We start from the raw sequence: 20,621 nt of genomic DNA, 5'->3' as shown, positions 1-20,621 counted from the left end.
ATACATGTCAATTTACTTTGTGACATGTTCCAATATGGCTGCCAGATTGTCATTTTTTTCCAATATTGCTGTCAGATGGTCATTTTTGGATTTTTTCATGTCTTTGAAGCTTAATCATATGCAAATATTCTTTAACCAATGTTGTTGAGACTTGGTACAAAGATAAAGTACTATGGCATACATATGCATGTCTACTAATTTTGTACTATGATCCATATGGTCAATAGACAGCCATTTGATATAAATTTTGGTGTGATTTTTTTATGTCTTTGAAACATAAACATAGGTCACTATCCCTCGATGGACTGATTTTGTTCAAACGTGATACGAAGATAAAATACTATGGCTGCACTCTTGTGCACATTAATTTGTTTCATTATATGATCCGAAATGGCTGATTACAACAACATACCCGATCCCATACCATTTCGACAATTCCACCAAACCATGTGTATAGTATGTGCCATCATGACACTGGAGGCAGTAAGGGCATCGTTATGTGTGATGTAATCAAAAGTTCCTTGAGTTGTCATTACCGGCAGAGATGAGTCATTTATTGAACGTTCCTCAGATTACTTTATTATGCAAGTCACAGGCCTAATGCGCCCGTTGCATCAATGTCATTCCACAGCTACCTAGACCACAGCTACCTAGACACCAAAGATTATAACAAAATGGACAAGCGGGGACTGTGTCATCAACGATGACTTGTTCCTCATTGCTTCTCCCCACCCAGGAGTGATGGGTACCTGGTAGGACAGTGGTTGTAATGTGTGTGTTTAGCTCTGCTGCGCTTATTGGCTGCACATGTGAGCTGTTGTCTGCTCCCCAGGGAGTTGAGTGGTATCATATTAGGTCCAGTGACCAGGGGTAATAATAATTGTGAAGCGCCTTGATCACATCTACTTGTGGATATGTGCGCTATATAAGAACCAAATATTATTATTATTAAACCAATTATTAACAATAATGATAGACAACTTTTTATTTATGAAAAGTACATTCTCACTTTAACCTGTCTACCCCTTCAGTTCTACAACAACCATTGATAACATTTGGTTCACCTATGTAAACCATGTTTGTGTAGGTTTTAAATTGAAACAGAAATTTCCCAGTCACTCTGTGCAATCTTTTGGCAGAGTCCCAGCCCTGTTTTGATATTATCTACTACTTCTGATTGGTATTATCTTCCATTGTCTTTGCCACTAGGTGAGCTGTTGGCCACATACTGTGGAAATGCCATACCTCCAGCTGTTGATACTTCAGACAGCTATGCTCATATTGTATTCAAGACCAATGATGCAGGTTCATCTTCAGGCTTTATTTTACAGTGGACTGCAAGTATTGAAGGTAAATTTTTTTTTTAATTTGTACGGATGTCTCATTTGTGGTGGAAAATATTTCAAGTCTCAAATTCATGAATTTATATTCATAGAATTACATCTGGTTCATGCACAAACATCTTAAATCTCGATAATATTTTTAGGAGATGGTCAATGAAGTCACTTTTGATAATCATATTCATAATTTATACCAGCGTTTACGTATTTACTCGTGATGTTTTGATAAGAGTTTGAGAAGACGAACGAGAAGTGTGCCATTGGTAATGAAATTCATATTTTATACTACAGGATGTGGCGGTGAATTAACAACGCCCACAGGGTCTTTCACTTCTCCAAATTATCCCGGTCAGTATGCGCACTCTCGTCAGTGTGACTGGCTTATAACTGTTGCCAGTGGGCACCGGGTGAAGCTGAGATTCCGAGACATGGAATTGGAAACTAGCAGTACTTGTCACTACGATTATGTGGAGGTTTGTGACTCTATAGGCTTATAGAATACAAACTTTGATGAGCAAGTACTTTGTTGTTAATGCATCATTGGTATTACATTTTGTCTATTGTGTTAAATCTGCGGTTTTATATGAACGATAGCACTGTTTGCGGTTACTGGTCTGTTACTAAATATAGTTGCAAGTTTGCGACATCAGATATTATTACACCTCACATAGAATCCAGTTTTGTGATCAGCTTTTTGTAGAACAAAAAGTGATAAAACATTGGCTTGGGTGATATTTCGTGTCACCTTTGGCTTGATTTGGTATCATCAATATTGGCATCATGAGTGCCATAAATCACATTCATGACAAACAAAAATAATTGCATTTTAGGGTGGAGTTTGGCTCTTCTTTCATTGTGTGCAAGTTCACACTAACTACATGCAATGGTTACACAATTTAAATTTATGCATGATACTAGACTTGTCAGATACAAAATCCAGCATTTGTTTGAAATGTCTGTCGTTCAAATTTGAGTTAGTAGTGGCAGTATAAATTACAAGTAACACTATTTGAGCATTTTGTTATACCTCAGAGTTCAAATTATTTCATCATAGCACCTTCATATTTCCAAACTTTCCTATAGGGGAGGGGAGGTGGAGAGTTCTTATGTCAAAGACATTGATTTTTTTTACCATGTGCATTTTTTAATTATGTTTATTTGTGATCACTGCAAATGAAAGGCTGGTTGGAAAAGTGTGCAGTGGTAGAGGAAGTAAATCTATAAAAGTCATCTTTTTCACTGAATGACAGGTTTTCAATGGTATCGACGACAATGCGCCATCTCTTGGACGTTTCTGTGGTCACACTATCCCCGTCCCTGTGGAGTCAAGTGGCAACACAATGAGAGTCCGGTTTATCACTGATGCCAGCATCAGTTACGGGGGTTTCTCTGCTTGGTACACATCTGAAGATGCAGCAGGTAAGCATAGCACACTGCTTTCCCAATTTCGGGGGACACGTTTCCAAATACCAGTGTTGTGTTGTTCTTTGAGTTGTAAAACTGAGCAAATGTAAGATATAACTGAATGCATTGACGGTAACAACAATCATATTTGCAAAGAGCACTAATGAATATATTGCGAAACCAAAATTGAAAGTCGTCTTTGTTTGTGTCAGTCAAATATGTTTAAAGTAGTTTTGCTTGGCCATTGACAAAGTTGATTGTGAAAAATGAATATTGTATGTAAGGGGAAGCCATTGATAACACAGTTGGATTAGAATTAGATGAATATTGCATGTAAAGGGACAACTATTGACAAAGTAGATGTTCAGAGTAATACTGCATGAATGGAGAGAGCCATTGACACAGTAGATGGTTTAAATGAATATTTCATGTAAAAGGACAATCATTGACACAGTAGATGGTTTAGATGAATATTACCTGGAAGGGGACAATCATTGACACAGTAGATGGTTTAGATGAATATTGCATGTAAGGAGACAACATTGACAAAGTAGATGGTTTAGATGAATACCGTATTACATGTAAAGGGACAAAGACTATAAGGTAAAAAAAATCAATCCTTTTCACCTAACAAACTTTGATATTGTTGTTTTAGCATGTGGTGGTACCTACACTGTAATACCAGGCTTCTCAGGAACAATATTCTCCCCTGGCCAGGGAGTGTCCAACTACACATCAGATTTGGAGTGTACCTGGACAATCAACAGCGCCACTGAAGGAAACAGTTCAATCATCATCACTTTTACGGACTTTGACCTTGAAATAGGCTCCACATGTGCATATGACTATGTTGAAATCAGAATGGGTAAGCAATTGCTTTTCCTGTTTGACATTTGTGTTAGCACATGAGAAGCAAGGATAGCTTTCAAGGGTTTGAAAGCATCCCTGTATATGTATATATCATGTGTTGGCCAATCCTGTGGTCAAAGCTTCCTGATTTTTTGTCTTTGATCTGTTAATTTTCCATTTCACTGATGTTGCTTGCTAGGAATACCAAAACTGCAAGTAGGATTATTTTAGAGGTATCTAGACCATGAGAAACTGAAAGCAACATCTTTGTACAATTACAGACACTTGCACAGACAGTGTACTTGTTCACTTTTGATGTATGTGTGCATGATTGAACAGCTTGCATGAATACAGATTTGTGATCTTCATACACATAGAAACCACTTCACCTACCACCGTAAAAGTTAATTGATATTTTGTCTGTGGTGTAAGGATTTGTAAAAGGTGTGAATTGGTTTGCATTCACCCAATGTCTTCAGACAAAATGTGGCTTTTGAATGAATCGTAGAATTTTGAGATTTTAATATGATGCTGCATTATTACTTACCATATATGTTTTCTAAACATCACAGGAGGACATTCTGGTGAGTAAGATGAAATATCAAATACACTCTCTCTCATGGAAATTTTTTGTTTCGTTTTCTCAGGAAGTAGCCTCTCTGCTCCCCTGTATGGACGATATTGTGGCAATGAGATTCCAGACCTTGTTTTGGTTCCGACAAGATCCGCCTTTGTGATATTCCGCACAGACAGAAACCTGAACAAGCCAGGCTTCAGGGCAAACTGGGAAGTGGAAGGTACGAAATTTAGACCTTGAGGTTTGATGAAGGTCAACCATGATGCAAAGTCACCAGACAAAAATATAGCTATTCTGTTTCTCTGACATTTAAAGGAGATGAAGAAAGTTGAGGACAGAAATACAGATAACATCCCTAACAATACTGTGAATTCTGATTCTGAAGCCGTCTTCATATTTTATTAATTTTTATGAAAGCTCACGCACATGTACCATTACGTAATTATAAAAAAAAAGTTGTTGCCAGAAATAGTTTCATGTGTGTGAATTATTTATCATGTATATTCACAGAAGAATACTTCTGAAATTCCAAGATGTTTAATTCTTTTTTTTTGTTTGCAAAGGTTGTGGTGGCTATCTGACAGATGAAACTGGTGTAATATCAAGTCCTAACTATCCTGGCAATTATGATCACAATGATAGGTGTGCTTGGCTGATTGAGACTCCAGAGGGCTCTGTCATTACTGTAAGTCTTATTCCTTGTTGAGTACAGATTATACTTGTCCTGCCGCTAGGGTAGAGGACAGGCCTCAAGACTGTATGGTATCAAATGCTACGTTTAAGGAAACTTTAAACAACTCTCTTTCATTATCAAGAATAAAAATTAGGGATCCCCATGCAAAATTTAGGATTGGAAAAAAAAAGTTTCAAAGTTTTAAGCATAAGGACATGCCCACTCTGAACTTCTCTGAGAAAATTATTCATCAGTCATGCAAATTGAAATGAAGATTGAATAAGCATTTGACCATGACTATAGAAATGAAATTTAAAGCTTTGCAATGGTTCGGGGGAACTGTGCCTGGACAGTGTCACCACTGGACTTCCTTAAATGCTGGATATTTCAGGTGAAATACACACAAGCTTTTTTCCCTTACAGTCTACTTTCACAGATTTTGATATTGAAAGCCATGACAGCTGTAGGTTTGATTATCTGAGTGCCAGGAATGGTGGCCATCCAGACTCACCCCAAATATCTGGAGAAAATCCGTGGTGCGGAAATGAACATCCGGATCACTTCACCACATCCAGCAATCAGCTGTTTATGATCTTCAGGACTGATAACAGTGCCAGTAAGAGAGGATTCCGTTTGGAATGGACAACAGAAACCACTGGTAAGGAAACTACTATAGTCATTTATCTTCATGCTCATCAAAGTGCCATCTGCGATAAAAGTAAATTGACATGAAATTTTGATGTAGATGTGTTTTCTGAAAACAAATCACAAAGCTGTCACAGACTCATTTCATTACATCCACTGAATTGCCATAAAATTTGTAAATAAAAAATTTCAAGTGAAAAGTAGTGTGACAAAGATTTTTTCTTTGCATGATGACTATCACCATTATTCTAATCATGAAAATGTAATAGAAATACTAGACTACATGTTGAACTTATGTTAATGGGACACTTTGGTGAGGAGGAAGTGACCTTTTTTCTGTTTTGTTTTAAGCTCTCTGCCCCCAGTTTCTTGTAAACAGGTCTACAATCATCCTTGATAACAATGGTTTGGGCTAAACCATGGTCGTGAAAGGGTTAAACAAAAAGAAAATCATAAACAAAGTCATAGCTGCAAAGAGAATAGCAATTATTTCAAGAACCGGTATCCTGCAGTAGTCAACATAACAAGTCTCTTGTAAAAGCATTTATTTGTGAGCTTTTCTTACACTAGTCATCTACATGGTATGCCCTTTCCGTTGAGAATCCACACCGATAGCAGTTTGCATTAATTGACCGGTATCTTCTGTTTGTCTCAGGTTGTGGTGGCAACTTCCACAGTGACACAGGGTCATTCATGAGTTCTAACTACCCTGGCCAATATAATCTTAATGAGGAGTGTGTGTGGAAAATCTCAGTGGAGCATGGATACCATGTCACTCTCACTTTCGACAGCCAATTCAATATTAACAGTCCTTCAGGATGTAACGCAGACTATATAGAGGTATGTGTGATTCATTTCTGCAGCAAATTTGTAAAAGGGCCAGTAATGCTAACTTTTGATGATTTTTTCCATTGTTTTTATTTTGTATATCAATTGCAACTTCTCTCTTGAAAGACCCACTATTTAGCTTGTCAACTTAGCGTCTATATGTGTAAAACACACTATTATTGTTTATATATGAATTCTAGTCCGGACCAGAAGTCACTTTTCAACAGTAACAATGCAGTTGACACGTATATGGGCAGAGCTGACAAGCTGAACACTGTGTATATCAAAATACTTTGGGGAGTAGAATAAAGAATTATGGTTCACATTTAAAAACAAAAATGGTGAAAAAAATCATCAAAAGTTAGCATTACTGGGCCTTTAGTATGTCTTACTTTTTCACCACAGTTACATCTAATTACATGTTTGTTAATTATTATCATCCAGGCATAGATACAGAATCCTTTCTTGGTAACAGTCATAATTCTGGCTACCGTATTATAGCTTTTGTCTTGTGTTTAAGGGGCAAACTACATGATTTTGCAATGCATTGTGGGTAAAAGTACTTCTCACCACAGCAAGAACGTGAGATATTGATGCAATAAATATTTTTAAACAGAAATGTATTCATTGTCATGGCAACAAATTCTGTTTGTTTGTGAAACTAGCTAAACTCATGTATCTTTTCAGCTGTTTAGGCATTTTTTGCTCAAAATTTCTGTATAACCCAAAATTTTACTTTGGCTTCTGTATTCTTATGTCTTTTACCTGTGGAAATCTGCCATACTAAAAATATGTTGACCATCTACGACTTTTATGACTTACTTTGGTGGCAAAATCGTAGTTAAGGCACCAAGAATGTAGACGTTTGTGTGCTGTCACTTGTCCAATCTAAAACCAAAATGCTCAAGATGAAAATGGGCATCACATGACTTTTAACCGTAAATGAAGTAATATTATATAGAAATTCCTTGTGTGTCCGAGTTCATATTTTGCTTGAACAACCTATTGACCTGCACCAAAGATTTAAAGAAAGTTTCATTTTCTGTATATTGCTGAAGTATCTGATGTAATCATATTGATGAAATGTTTAAACTCGGAACTTTTCAAACAGATTAAACTGATGTACATGACAAAGAAATAATTCCTTAGAATATGGTCATTCAGTATCACTTCTTGTAAGGTTGTATTGAACAGCACTGAGACCCCTTGAGAAGTTGTTTGATGAAATATTTAAAATGTTTGATGCAGGATGGAAAAGTCTACGAGTAGCTGGGAAAGGTCATACATGTATGTGAATTTCGAGGGTGGGGATGGCACTTTCAGGCCCACGTGGTTTAGAGAAGCAGTTGTACATGCATATCAGAGACATGTATTCAAGCTCTCAAATTTTTTATAATATTTTGTGCTGATCTACCACTTGTTGAAACGTATTATAAAGCTCTAGGAGAGAGAAAGGTTTTCACAGTCTTAGCTTTTTGAAAAATTGAAAATTTTATTTTTCCCAATAGAGTTTAACATGGTAATGGTGGCCATTTTGAATTTCAAATAGCAGCAAATGTTAGGCAATTTGTTTTTCTAGTGACAGACTTTGCATAGCAACCCCTGACTTTTATTCTCGCTTTGGTAAGAGAAAGGTTGAAAATTTCATAGAGGAAAGTTTGAGCAAAAGTTAAAGTCTCTCACTTCCGAGGAGTGTACGGTATTACCTTCACAGAAACTTTTTATGAGTTTGATTAATGTATGATCTGATTTATAAACAGCATGAACAGCCATTTTAAAATCCTCTTTAAGATTTTGTTGTGTTTGGTTTATGTGGACAACTAAGTCTGAAATAAATATAACAGTAAAATAATAATAATAATGGGCATATTTACCGGTATTAATATGACATGGAATTCTAGTAAGATAGTTTGTGTATGGATGTTGGATCTTGCACAATATATCAAGACAAGCTACTCACATCACGATATACAACATTTGACTTTCAGATAAGAGATGGCCCTGACAATGATTCTCCCCTGATTGGCAAATACTGTGGCACTACAGCACCGACAGGGATACAATCTAGCAGCTCTGTCATCAGAGTCAAGTTCCATTCCGACACTTCAAATACCGGCACTGGATTCTCTGCAAGATGGGCTACAGGTGAGACAAAATCCAGGAAATTTGGAAAGTGTGAAATTTGCAATGTGCAATTTGAGGTGTAGCTATAGGTGAGATGAAGCCTGTAAAGTCAACATCAAACAATATGAAACTTACCAGTATTTAATTTGTCCTTCATTTGTTGTGTTCCCTTTCACATTTCAAAATAAAATTTTCTTTGAAGGTCACCAGTAGTCCAAATGAAAAAGATGGTACAAAATATCCATCATCATACAAAATAAATTACCAGGACACTTTCTGTTCATAAAGCCTCCTTTCAAGACCTTTGAACTTCAAAATATCACAGACTTATTATGCATGGAATGCATGATTTGTTCAAAGAGATTAATTTTTGCCCAGTGCTTGACAAAGTTACGGTAATTACATTTTCAGGTTAAGGTTATGTGTATATACTTTCAGTGTCATAAGTATTGTACTGAATTATCAGTGTTGTTTAATAGTAGGGCTCAACTTCTCAAAGTTTAGGAAAGCCAGTGATCTGTGATTGATTCATCCTGGTTCATCAATAGTTTTGTTATGTCCTCATTAAAGTCTGTCTAACATTGTAATGTTTGAAAGAGATAAAGATTGAATATCGAATATTTTTGACTTCTAAATATCAGTCTGAATTGCAAGCTTTTTTCTGATCTACCAGTATATTCAATATTTTTGTTCACAGTTAGAATTTCAGCCATCTTTGTAAAAATTCATTGGAAAGTTATTTCACATGGGCTTCCATAACAGCTGTAACTGATTACACAATACTTTCAATCAATGGAAAATGCTACTTGAAAATTTTGATATCAATTCATTGTAGAGTTGCTAGAAAGGACTGAATAAAGGGAATGTAAAGTATCTAGAAAGTCTTACAGTTCCGTTTCTTCTTCCAGGTTGTGGTGCTACATATACTGAACCTGAAGGTCGTATTACATCTCCTGGTTACGGAATCCGAAACTATCCCAACAACTTGGACTGCGGATATGTCATTCAGTTTGCTGACACAAAGCCATTGATACTGAGATTTGATTCGCTATTCAATCTTGAAGGTAGGTTGATTGACAAATGAACAAAATCATATCATTGTCAAATATAAATGAATTTTGTTGCAAAATCATGTGCTTGTATAGAAGGAACTGTGTCAGTCTGGCATGATAAATTTGCAATCTGGTGAATTTATTGAGCCAAAGAAGATCAGCAATTATGCTGATGTTAGTATTCCAAGTTTGTGTTCAAATTGACTAAAAATATTTCTATATTTAGTGCCAGTTTAATTTTTCTTGTAACATTTAGATTACAGACTGTCATGACTCGGATATCACTTAATTTGACAGTGCGAACTGACTCTAAGCATGGTCCAGGTCAATAAAGCGACAGAGAAGTTAGTTTCTTTACAGGTCAATAACCTAACGCTTTCATTACATTAGTGACCTGTACAGCATGGTCCAGGTCAATAATGTTATTTCTTTACAGTCAATAACCTACTACTTTCATTACATATTGACCTATAAAGTATGGTCCAGGGCAATAGTGCAGTAGAGTAGTTGCTTTCTTTACAGGTCAATAACTTTCATTACCATACTTTATTGACCGGTAAAGAAAGTTACTGACCTGTAAAGAAAGTAACTATTGCATGGTCTTCAATACTCACCTTTGTGAGAAGTGCACTATTGCTTGATAGTTTTCCACTCAGTATGACAGAAAGTTTTGGTTATGTGCTTCAGCTCATATTTCTCTCAAATTTTCCAAATTCTTCATTCTAGCTCATGGTTTGTGTAACTATGACTACGTTGCCATCTACAGTGGAACAGATAATTCAGGTGATCAAATTGCACAGCTCTGTGGCAGTGAGACTCCTGATGACATTGAAATGGTTGGGCCGGCTTATATCCTTTTCCACAGCGACAGGTCAACTACTATGGATGGATTTGGACTCACGTATGAAGAAGGTATGAGAATTGCCCCTCATGCAGTAACTCTTCCACCCCAATTTACCACTTTGTGGATTAAACTCTCCTCTGCAGCTTTACAGTAGGTTAAAAGATATTTCATGCTAGATGTACAGGTCTGTCAAAATTTGTGCAGGTTTTGAAAAAGATTCCAGCAACTATGCCAAAGTCAGTTATCATTTGAACACAAAGCAACGCAGCATTGAAAAGCTGTATGGCATCAAGTGTAATTTTGTGCTTCAGAATCATCAAAGAAAATGAACAGGATCTGTAAATTATGTGAAAGTCCTTGGAAGTCCTTGATAATGAAGTTGAGTCCTACAACGTCATCGAAAACCGGTAGTCACCTCGCAATTATCAAAAATTACGAGATGATCAGTCATAATATTGTAAAAGAGATATGTAAAATAATGTACAAAAATGGTATATTGTAAAAATGATGTTTGGAAAATTTTGGACCAAAAACGGTCCTTGAAAATTGATGAGTAGTCCTTGAAAGTTGTTGTCAGTACTCTGAGTGTACCCAGTCTGGACCTGAATAAACTTTTCCGTGATCCTGATTGCCCATATGCAAATCAGTATTGCTTGGTTCGTTGCTACATGTACGTGTCAAATTATTTTGTACACAGGATACAATAAACCTTGCAATGCTGATTCGGATGTATAGAGTTGGTTTTATTTACATGTCCCTTTAAGTACCTCAAAGTTCACCATTTATTGGATCCATTCATTCATGATAGGGTGTTTTGTGTTCATGCTTTCTTTCTTTCAGGTTGTGGTGGCACTTTCACAGAAAGCAGTGGCATTATTCAGACACCACCACATCGAGATGTTTACCTTGGTTCTTCCAACTGCACTTGGTTTGTTACAGTAAGCGATGACAAAATTGTGGAACTCAAGTGAGTTTTTATCATCATTTTTCCCTGTCGTATTTTAGTAGCCATAACACATACCATGGCAAAGATTTTATGATGTGAGGGTTGTTGTGTAGTGGTAGTTTTATTTATAAGAATGGCATATGACATCACCTGAAAATACCCAGGTACACTAATTATGAGATATACACAAATGTCAGAGGTCATCCAGCCCAACTTGCTTACAAGTCTCAAAAGAGAGGTTACTCTGTTACAAAGAGAGGTTTCATTGGTCACATATCCTGCTTTAATACTTAATTCACTTAACATTTACTTATAGTAATATTGATATCTTTTTCCATTCAATGCAACTTGACAAAACAAACATCTTTGCGGTCTTGTCTATGTGATTTTAATATTTCTGTCGTATGTTTCTTGTATGTAGTTTCTTCATTTGAAATTTTGTCTTTTAATAGATGTATATTTTATATGTCATATTTTGACTTGTCTATAAGTGGTTCCCAGCTGGTGCTTTTGACGAGAATGAAATAAAAAAAAAAAAAATCAGTATCTTGACTTGAAAGGGTCTCAGGATGAAGACAGTGATGAACTAGCCTCAACCCTTTCACCCCCAGTTCCCTGTATACAGGTCCAACTTTACCATAGAAAACAATGGATTTGGGACAATCCATGGTGGTGAAAGGGTTAAAACTAATCAATAAAGTAAATCAATATCTCACTCATAGCAACATGTGGAAAAAATACACACACAGCAGACATGGTGTCAACTAATTGAATAAAGTGTTACATCTTTCTGAAATGCTTGGCTTATATATTTTGCTGTTAAGCTGGCATTATTCAGGATAAGATAACATAATTTTTTGCATATCCTCAATATAAAAAAACCTGATTTGTTAGCTCAACCTCGTGATACAAGTGTAGAGGACAATCATTATACATAGGACAGCGAAACATAAAATGCAGCTCATCCTCAACAGCATTTAAATCGCACGATCTACAAATGCCTTTCTCTCTATAATCTAATTTCGATAATGCCCCTTTTCAATTCGTAAAGGAAAAATTCCAAAACGTAGCTGTACAAAACAAGATCTTTGAGCCCTTGACATATCAGGTGATATAAATATGTGTAATTATAGCTCACTGGAAAGGATTGACGTACAGGAAACAAGTGAGCCCTCTACAAGGATTTCTGTTATTTCTTTGCTTTTTAGAATTTCTAGAATGTTGTTACACCTATGAAATGATATGTTTTCTTGCACTTGCATAAGTGCTGTAGTGGTATGTTTGTACAGAAAGCACAGTGACTCCATATACATCTTGATCTATAGATTTCATATACTGGAACAGACATAAAATCAGGGTCCGCATGCTCCTGGAAAGTTCATGTAATTTTTAAAGTCACCAGAAAAGTCCTTGAGAGTGACATTGAGTCCTTGAAAGTCCTAGAAAATTGATAATCCATCCACAGTTTTTACAAATCACAAAATGATAAATTTTAAAATGTGATACCTGGAAAATGCTGTTTTGGATCTTGAAAAGTCCATCTTTGATGTCTTGATTTGGTCTTGATACAAACACTACGAATGAAGAGTATTTGATAACCTACCATCCAATCCCTTACAAAGTAATCTGAGGTGCATGCTGTCGCACTTGTAAGTTGTTCTTTTTACCGATAACCATTAACATGGCTTTCTTTTGACAAAAGGTGGCAAATGATTGGTATCGAAGCCCATGCGGAATGCCGTTTTGACTACGTACAAGTGTTTGATGGACCGTTGACAACATCACCAAGTTTGACCGGCCCCCTCTGTGGTGATCAGTTACCAGAAACTGTGATTTCAACGACCAATCAGATAACCGTCATGTTCATCAGTGACTTCTCTGTTGGAGGACCTGGATTTAAAGCAGCTTACAGAGAAACTTATGGTGAGTAAATTAAACATAGTTATTTTTTAAAAAATGAATCTTTCAATATCGCTATACTGTTCTTGTGATGTGAAGAGATTAGAAATTCAAGTGAAAGAGCATTTACTGGCAACACAAGGTAGAATGCACCTTAGGGATAGATACTTGGACTCAAATTTTTACAAAACTTTTCAGATTTAAATTTCAAATATTTGTAAATGTTTGGTAATTTGTTTCTCCAGTACCAAAATTTGCACGGTGACGCCTGATTTTGATTCTTGATTTTGTAAGAGAATGGTTGAAAGTTTCATTAAGGAAAGTTTGAGCAGAAGTTAAAATCTTTCCAGGCATGTTCTACCAAATCAAATGCTCCCACACAATGACACGATAATTACAAGTAATTTGCATGGGACACTTGAAATAATAGCAAGGAAGTTGAAGTAGAATCAATAGCAATATCAATACATGATCTCCAATCACAATGTCCTGACTAAATGTTTGCAAAATAAGGGAAAACTCTTAACATCTATTTAATTAATTGAGCAACAGAGCATACTCATTTAAGTTCATCCAACCTTCATATGTCATATCTAGTTTTCTTTCAATTGTTAAGATTGCAAAGCAGTTGTGCTAGCTTCTTGCTATTTACTTCAATGACCTGATTTGAACAAATCAAGCCAACAGATTTTTTATTTGCAATCTTGCTCATTTAGACAAACTCCTAGTTAACTGCAAATAGTTGAAACTTTTATGTGAAAAGGCATTCTAACCCGCTCACCAGAATGGCCTGTAAACAGGTCAACAATTATCCATTGTAACAATGAGTTTGGGTTAAACTAGGTAAATTAGTATGGTGAATTTTGGGAAAAATCTTATCGTATGTTGAAAGTTAATGTATGTTTGTACAAAACTTAAAGGTATACTGTCACCTGTTCTAATTTTGCCACAGTAACCATGGAAAGAGAAAATCTACCGAATCACAGATTTTAAGCAGGTGGCCTCTTTTTAAAACCACCGCCCTCACATGGGCATTTTAAATACCAAGAAACATGCCTTTGACCATATATGGGCATAATCATTAGATTACAGGTGACTGTAAACCTGTAATGTAGATAGGGAACTTGCATTCATGTGAACTTGACAATTGCATTCATGTGAACTTGACATTTACTTACAGGACCAACACATGGCTGTGGCGGAATGTTTACTGCTCCCTCTGGAAGTTTCTCCAGTCTTGATATTGACAATGATGGACGCTATGAAACTGACCTTGACTGTGTGTATAGAATCTCTGTTGATGGAAATAAAGTAGTCAGTCTGACATTCACTGGCACATTTGACATCCAGAGAAGCACTGATTGTATCAATGATTATCTGGAGGTAATAAAATGAATTTTTGACTTCCTCTGAATTTTTTAGCTGTAATATAATAATTTATGTAGATGCCAGCACACTTTTAAAAGATAGAGCAAAAAATGTATCTGTATACACAGATATATATGTTCATGTGTTTGTTAATGTACTTGTTTATGCTTTTATACATGACAATGTCAAATTTTTCAACTATAAAATCAATGGTGAGTGTTCCTAAATTGTGTATCACCTTTCTTCCAGGTACGCGATGGTCCAATCTCACAGTCTGCTGTGATTGGTCGTTTCTGTGGTAACATCAACCCAGGTGTCATTAGATCATCTTTCAATTCTATGTACATCACTTTCCATTCTGACAGCGGCATTGGAGGTCGAGGATTCAACGCCGCTTATTCTGCTGGTGATCGTAAGTAACAAAAGTTGTCACTGCAGAGAACCACATAACATGTCTAATCTGTCCAGATGCAGTCAGTCTGTGTAAAACTGTTGTATTGTACTGCAGTTCAGTTGTTTGGATGACTCTGTTAGGAAATATGAAAGAATATTGGGTTCAGGGTTGCCATATCACAAAATCAGCATCATACTAGGGGGTATTTTTATCGTGAATGATGCTCAGAAATGAGCAGATGGCTGCCACATGGAAGAATTGGCCAACCATAATTCTGGCACACTAAATATTACGTACACAGGCATTGTTAATTAAGAATGTGTTCTTCAATCATCTGTATGTGCTTCATGGCTGCACAAATATCAATTGTGTTGTAGAAACCTGACAGAGTTTATACATTCAATTAGATACTTTTCCACCTACCTGGGAAGAAACAATATCGATATTGTGACCAAAAATATGACCACAAGCGATTTTTTCACTTTGACTCAGTGTTATTAGAGACCAGGATTTTGTATTGCTGGTTTTGAATTGAAAGCTCTTGAAAATTTTCAAACATGCAATTTTCCAAAGCTGTTTATATGCCTTTTGAAAAGTCCATCATCACTATAAAAGTTCCTTATTTCATCTATTATTATCACCATTTTGCCATTACTGAACTGGATTATAATGGATATATTGTTGTTTTTGCATCGTATCTATTTTAGGTCCTTGTGGTGGCATTTTCAATGTTACCGATGCTATTCAGGTCATATCCTCACCAAACTATCCAAATAATTATGGCGATAACACTCGATGCCGCTGGGTATTGGATGCTCCTGAAGGTCAAGTTGTGCAAGTCACAGTTACCGATATTAACATCCAAAGTAACAGTGACTGTGAAAATGATTTTGTTGAATTTAGAGACTCACCCATGGTAAGTGTAATTCATTTTTTTGCAATTTAATGTTTTTCAATACCCTCTTCCCAGATTGGCCACTTTGTTTAAAAGGGCTGATCATTTCTGAATCCCCATACACATGTACAGATCTGATGATTTTTCGCAAAAACTTACATTGAATCCCCCTACCCACCAAAATAAAAAATGACAAAGTATTGTAAAAATTTAGCATCTGAATAATCATCTCCATATTGGCTTAAACTTCAATATTAATTTTTCCGTACATATCATTTCTCTCGTAATTGCAACCTTTGACCCATTTGTTGATAGTGAGTTTACATTCACTTCCATTAATCCAGTACGAAGGTGGCCAGTCTGCAAAGTATTGTGGTTCAACTGTACCGCCGGTGTTCAGGTCAACTGGTCAAACTGTTGAAGTCAACTTCCAGTCAGACAGTTCAGTAAATGCCAAAGGATTTAATTTGCAGTATGTCATTGCAGGTGAGTAGAATACAAATTTCTATCTTCCCTCTGTTACACAAAGTGATCACATTTTTGAGATTCCATATTGATAAAGGAACAAAGGAATTATACTTTCCAAGTAGAGGAAGGGCACTGAGGGCTCCAGTCCTTATTTTTGATTTCATATTAACACTTGACTATTCCCAATACTAAAACAGGGGTAACCGTAGAGAAACAAATTACCCAATATTTACAGACACTTTACTGCCATGACCTGATTCTAATTCCTGGGCATACTGAGTCTGTAGAACAACACTTTGCATGCTTTTTATTCCATAGTAGAACAATTCTAGTATATTCATGAGAATTAATTTGTGAACGATGGCATTGCATGTCGCACACAATGAGTTGACTTTGTAAAGCAGTTTGTAAATCAGTATTTCAACAAACTTCAGGGAGGAGAAAATTTGCCAGTTTTTTAAAACAAAAATAATGAATAATGAAAATAATGAAATAATGAAAATGTTATCAAGTTACAGCTATTTCCCCTTCAGTCAGTTTCTTGGTTGACAATGCTGACTAGCTGCTCATAACTGCAGAACGTATATACTTAAAAATATAATTCATCATCTACAGAAGACAGCTTTTCACAGAATAAAAATAAATAAATTGCTGATGAGCCAGTACATCATCATGTTTTTTAGAGAGGTGTATGAACTTGATTGGGGAGCAACCTCTTTTTACAAAATCATAATGTTCATAGTGCTAAAGATGTTATATCTCTCCCAATGCAGGATGTACACACACACTGACAATGGACAATGGTCGTACAACAAGTCCAAATTATCCCAATAATTACCCGGTCAATGCAGAGTGCAACACAACAATCACATCATCAGATGGAACTAAGCTGGCTCTTTACTTCAACTTCTTTGAGATGGAATACCACACTGATTGCAACTATGACTTCCTGGCAGTGAGTACACATATCTTCTTCTTGGGTTGGAAGTAGTGGCCGACTGGTTTGTGTGAGCCCTAGCAGCTAGGCGATGTTGCCGTGAGTGTGTGGGGGTTCGAATCCCGTTTGGGTTATAGTAAAATTTATATTTCTCTGATATAAGTTTGTGAGAGTTTTTGTGAATGTCAGTTAAGTGATAGCATGCACTCTTGGTTTCATTAGTCCTTTCATGTAGATTCCCCTTGTCATATCAATTAAAGCAACATTGTTTGTCATTTAAACATCTGTTTTTACACAAACAGTCACAGTTTGACTTTGCAATTATGTGTTTATGATGCAAGTTGATAGAAAGTTTAAAGTGTTTCAAAGAAGTCTTAAAGTTGATTGCCTTGTGAATTTTCAGTTCTTAAGTTCAGGTACTTTCAAAGATTAGTTAAGTGTACAGCATGGTGCATTGCAGTTTAGTGTGTGTCACTTCTTATAGACTTGCAAAATGAAATTGTCAATCAGAACGACAATCAACCTTTGGACCTCGTTTGCTCAAAATTCAAAACCATTATGAAATATCCTAGTCCAAGGATTGCATCCATAGAACCATCTCTACCATTATTTGCTGCTTCTTGGTGTAATTGCAAGGTCAAATACTTACCATCAAAATGAAATTTAATTATTCAAAAGAGTTACAAAAAGACAATGCCTCCTTACATTCAATTCTATAAGTTGTTGTTCCAAATCATGTATCACCAGTGCCAGCGTTCGAAATTCACGCTAACCCGCTAGCCCCAGACCAGCTGTTTTCATGCCGGGCCAGTAAGTTGTGAAAGAAGCAGACCCGAGTGTCCTGCTCTAAATAAAGAAGGGGTAGCAATTTTTAATACTCTTACCCTATTCTGTTAAATTCTCAAGTAATCAAACCGCAAAATTTAGGAAAAAATGGCAGGTAAAATCTCAAAAGATCGAACGGTGAAATTACTTAGCGAAAGCCTTTACAGCTACGCATTTCTCGCGACTTGCGAGATTGATGGCGCTACTCAACATCTTCCATTTGTTACGCGTTGGGGTCACGTTGGGTAGGTTCGAGATTCGTTTAGTCAAAATGGCAGCATTGTTTTGATCATGGATGTAAAAAATAGCATCCATGTTTTGATGAACCTCGCCTCGCGGGTGAATATCAGTAGCGAGAAAGATGTACAGGTATTTGAATATTGAGCCACCTACAGCAGGGCCCCTGTATTTCCCTTCAAGTAAAAATTCCGTATTATCCCAGGACCAGTTGATTTCCTTTCGGGCCAGTGAATTTTATAAGTTACTGGCCCGCTTGGCCAGTAGCGATTTTGCATGAGTTTCAAACACTGACCGTTGCCCCGTGACATAAGCACAAACAGAGAGGAGAGTGAACAGCACACCACATGTTGTGAAGTTTGTGTTAAATGTGTGTTATACCGGTACATGTTAATTTTGCTTTTGTCACAGTTTTTATGGGCCAGAATTATTAGCTTCTTGTCTGTTGAATTCAGTAGCCAGAAAATCATGAAATATGAAGACAAAATTTCAGGAGAAGATACTGCTAATATCTTGCACTCAAATTTCAATGCATCACTGATATTTTTTTTTCATATGTTGACTTTCACTTTCTAAATAGAAACTTTGAATGAAGTCAGTCATTTTGAAAAATTTTTGTCTAAAATCTTATCAGTGCAGACGAATATTCTTATTTACTCCATCAACCAACCGGCAAGAAGTCCACTTACAGGAAGAGGTACCCATCACTAACTACTCAACTGAGCAATGATAAGTAAAGTGCCATGCTCAAGGGCATAACACCATAGGCAGGTCTCAAACTCACCATGCTATGGATACATGTAGCAAAGACCAGCATGAGTATGTATGTACCTTTGGATAGATGCAAGAGAAACATTCTTCAATCACTTTCTTTATCTTCTTGTCTGCAGATTTACGATGGTGAGGATTCAAGCAGCACCCAACTTGCCAAACTCTGCAATTCAGCATCTTTGCCTAATCCAGTGTTTGCCTCCGGCAATAATATATTCATGCAGTTCAAGACAGACAGATCAATAACACACAATGGCTATGACATTACATTCTCATCAGCTTCATCTTCAATAGCTGGTAAGTGGACATAAAAATGTGAAGGCCATTTTTATATCATTCTACAAAGATCATGGAATCTATTGTAGTATATGTAAGTTGCAAATACAGAAAAATCAGTGTAACTGCATTACAAAGTAATTACTGAAGCAACTACATTTATGGAAAGTGTTTAAGTGGCACCATCCTTTGTAAAAAATTAAATATTTTAATGTAACAGTCAGTATGTTACCAAAATTATCGATGAATTCTCTGAAGTTAAGGTAAAACTCTTTGGAACCAAAATTCATCAAGCCTACAAAATGTCAAAGTCATTTTGTATTGATTTTTTGTGATCCATGTATCACTGCAAGGTCAAATTTTGATCATTGAAAAAGTGTAACCCTTTCACAGACATTGTTTGGCCCAATCCCATTGTCATCAATAGTGATTGTGGACCTGTTTACTGGGAATTGGGGTGAACAGGGTGAAAGACATTGCAAAAATGATTATTTTACTGTAAAAACCAGCATATATATGTGATAAAGATAAACTTACAGTAAATGGCAACAGATACATGTATCATGCCTAGGTAGCTCTCCTAGGATTGGATTGACTGGTGTATCGACTGTCAGTTCCCTTCGAGTGCTGTAATTTTTCCCACCAAAATTTTACTGCAACATTTTTATGAATTTTTATGAATTTGCTTGATAATTTTGAACCAAATGGACATCACATTTCATTGGCTACAGCTTTTTGACTAAATTTTGGCAAAAATCTGAAAAAAAATTTTGTAAAGGTGCCAAAAATTGACTTTGGCACTCAAAAGGGTTAAATGCACTCTTGGTTATTATTTGTCAAACATTTTTTCATATTAGTGAGTTTCTAATAACAAGGTTTCTGAAATGCAAACTTGACCAAAAACCTTGAAATTACAACAGCATGCATCTGTTTTAATATTTTACGTTTCATTCACTCCATCTTTTCATCAGGCTGTGGTGGTTCATTCTACACACATATGGGGAGCTTCACCAGCCCAGGTTGGCCCAATGTTTATGACGTCAACTTATACTGTGAATGGATAATCACGGTACCAGCGGGCAGACAGCCAGTGAGACTACAGTTCACTGATTTGTCTATCGATGGGACTGCTGGTATTTGTAGCGCAGACAAGCTGGAAATCTTTGATGGTACTTCTGATAGTGCCCAGTCATTTGGAAAATTCTGTGGAATGGTGAGTATCTTTGGGAAAAGTTTACTATTTTATTTCTCTCACTTCAAATCAAATGC

The 20,621-nt window shown here is 36.3% G+C and overlaps 1 protein-coding gene across 1 annotated transcript in view; it reads left to right on the top strand.

Annotated features, from left to right (window-relative positions):
- The window catches only part of LOC139117443 (cubilin-like), a 103,012-nt gene that overhangs the window by 78,970 nt on the left and 3,421 nt on the right, over positions 1-20,621 (top strand). Inside the window, exons 46-65 of the mRNA XM_070680560.1 lie at positions 1,210-1,350; positions 1,632-1,813; positions 2,591-2,759; positions 3,400-3,609; positions 4,241-4,390; positions 4,734-4,855; positions 5,267-5,501; positions 6,144-6,328; positions 8,305-8,461; positions 9,349-9,504; positions 10,219-10,404; positions 11,177-11,303; positions 12,985-13,205; positions 14,362-14,564; positions 14,799-14,961; positions 15,651-15,859; positions 16,183-16,324; positions 17,080-17,261; positions 19,196-19,373; positions 20,324-20,565. Coding sequence (XP_070536661.1) covers positions 1,210-1,350; positions 1,632-1,813; positions 2,591-2,759; positions 3,400-3,609; positions 4,241-4,390; positions 4,734-4,855; positions 5,267-5,501; positions 6,144-6,328; positions 8,305-8,461; positions 9,349-9,504; positions 10,219-10,404; positions 11,177-11,303; positions 12,985-13,205; positions 14,362-14,564; positions 14,799-14,961; positions 15,651-15,859; positions 16,183-16,324; positions 17,080-17,261; positions 19,196-19,373; positions 20,324-20,565 — 3,560 coding nt within the window. The remainder of the gene's footprint in view (positions 1-1,209; positions 1,351-1,631; positions 1,814-2,590; positions 2,760-3,399; positions 3,610-4,240; positions 4,391-4,733; positions 4,856-5,266; positions 5,502-6,143; positions 6,329-8,304; positions 8,462-9,348; positions 9,505-10,218; positions 10,405-11,176; positions 11,304-12,984; positions 13,206-14,361; positions 14,565-14,798; positions 14,962-15,650; positions 15,860-16,182; positions 16,325-17,079; positions 17,262-19,195; positions 19,374-20,323; positions 20,566-20,621) is intronic.

The sequence above is a fragment of the Ptychodera flava genome, chromosome 18, assembly GCF_041260155.1.
Source record: "Ptychodera flava strain L36383 chromosome 18, AS_Pfla_20210202, whole genome shotgun sequence".
NCBI classification, from domain to species: Eukaryota; Metazoa; Hemichordata; class Enteropneusta; family Ptychoderidae; genus Ptychodera; species Ptychodera flava.
The sequence above is the reverse complement of the archived record's forward strand: the minus strand, read 5'-3'. Positions and strand labels throughout refer to the sequence as shown.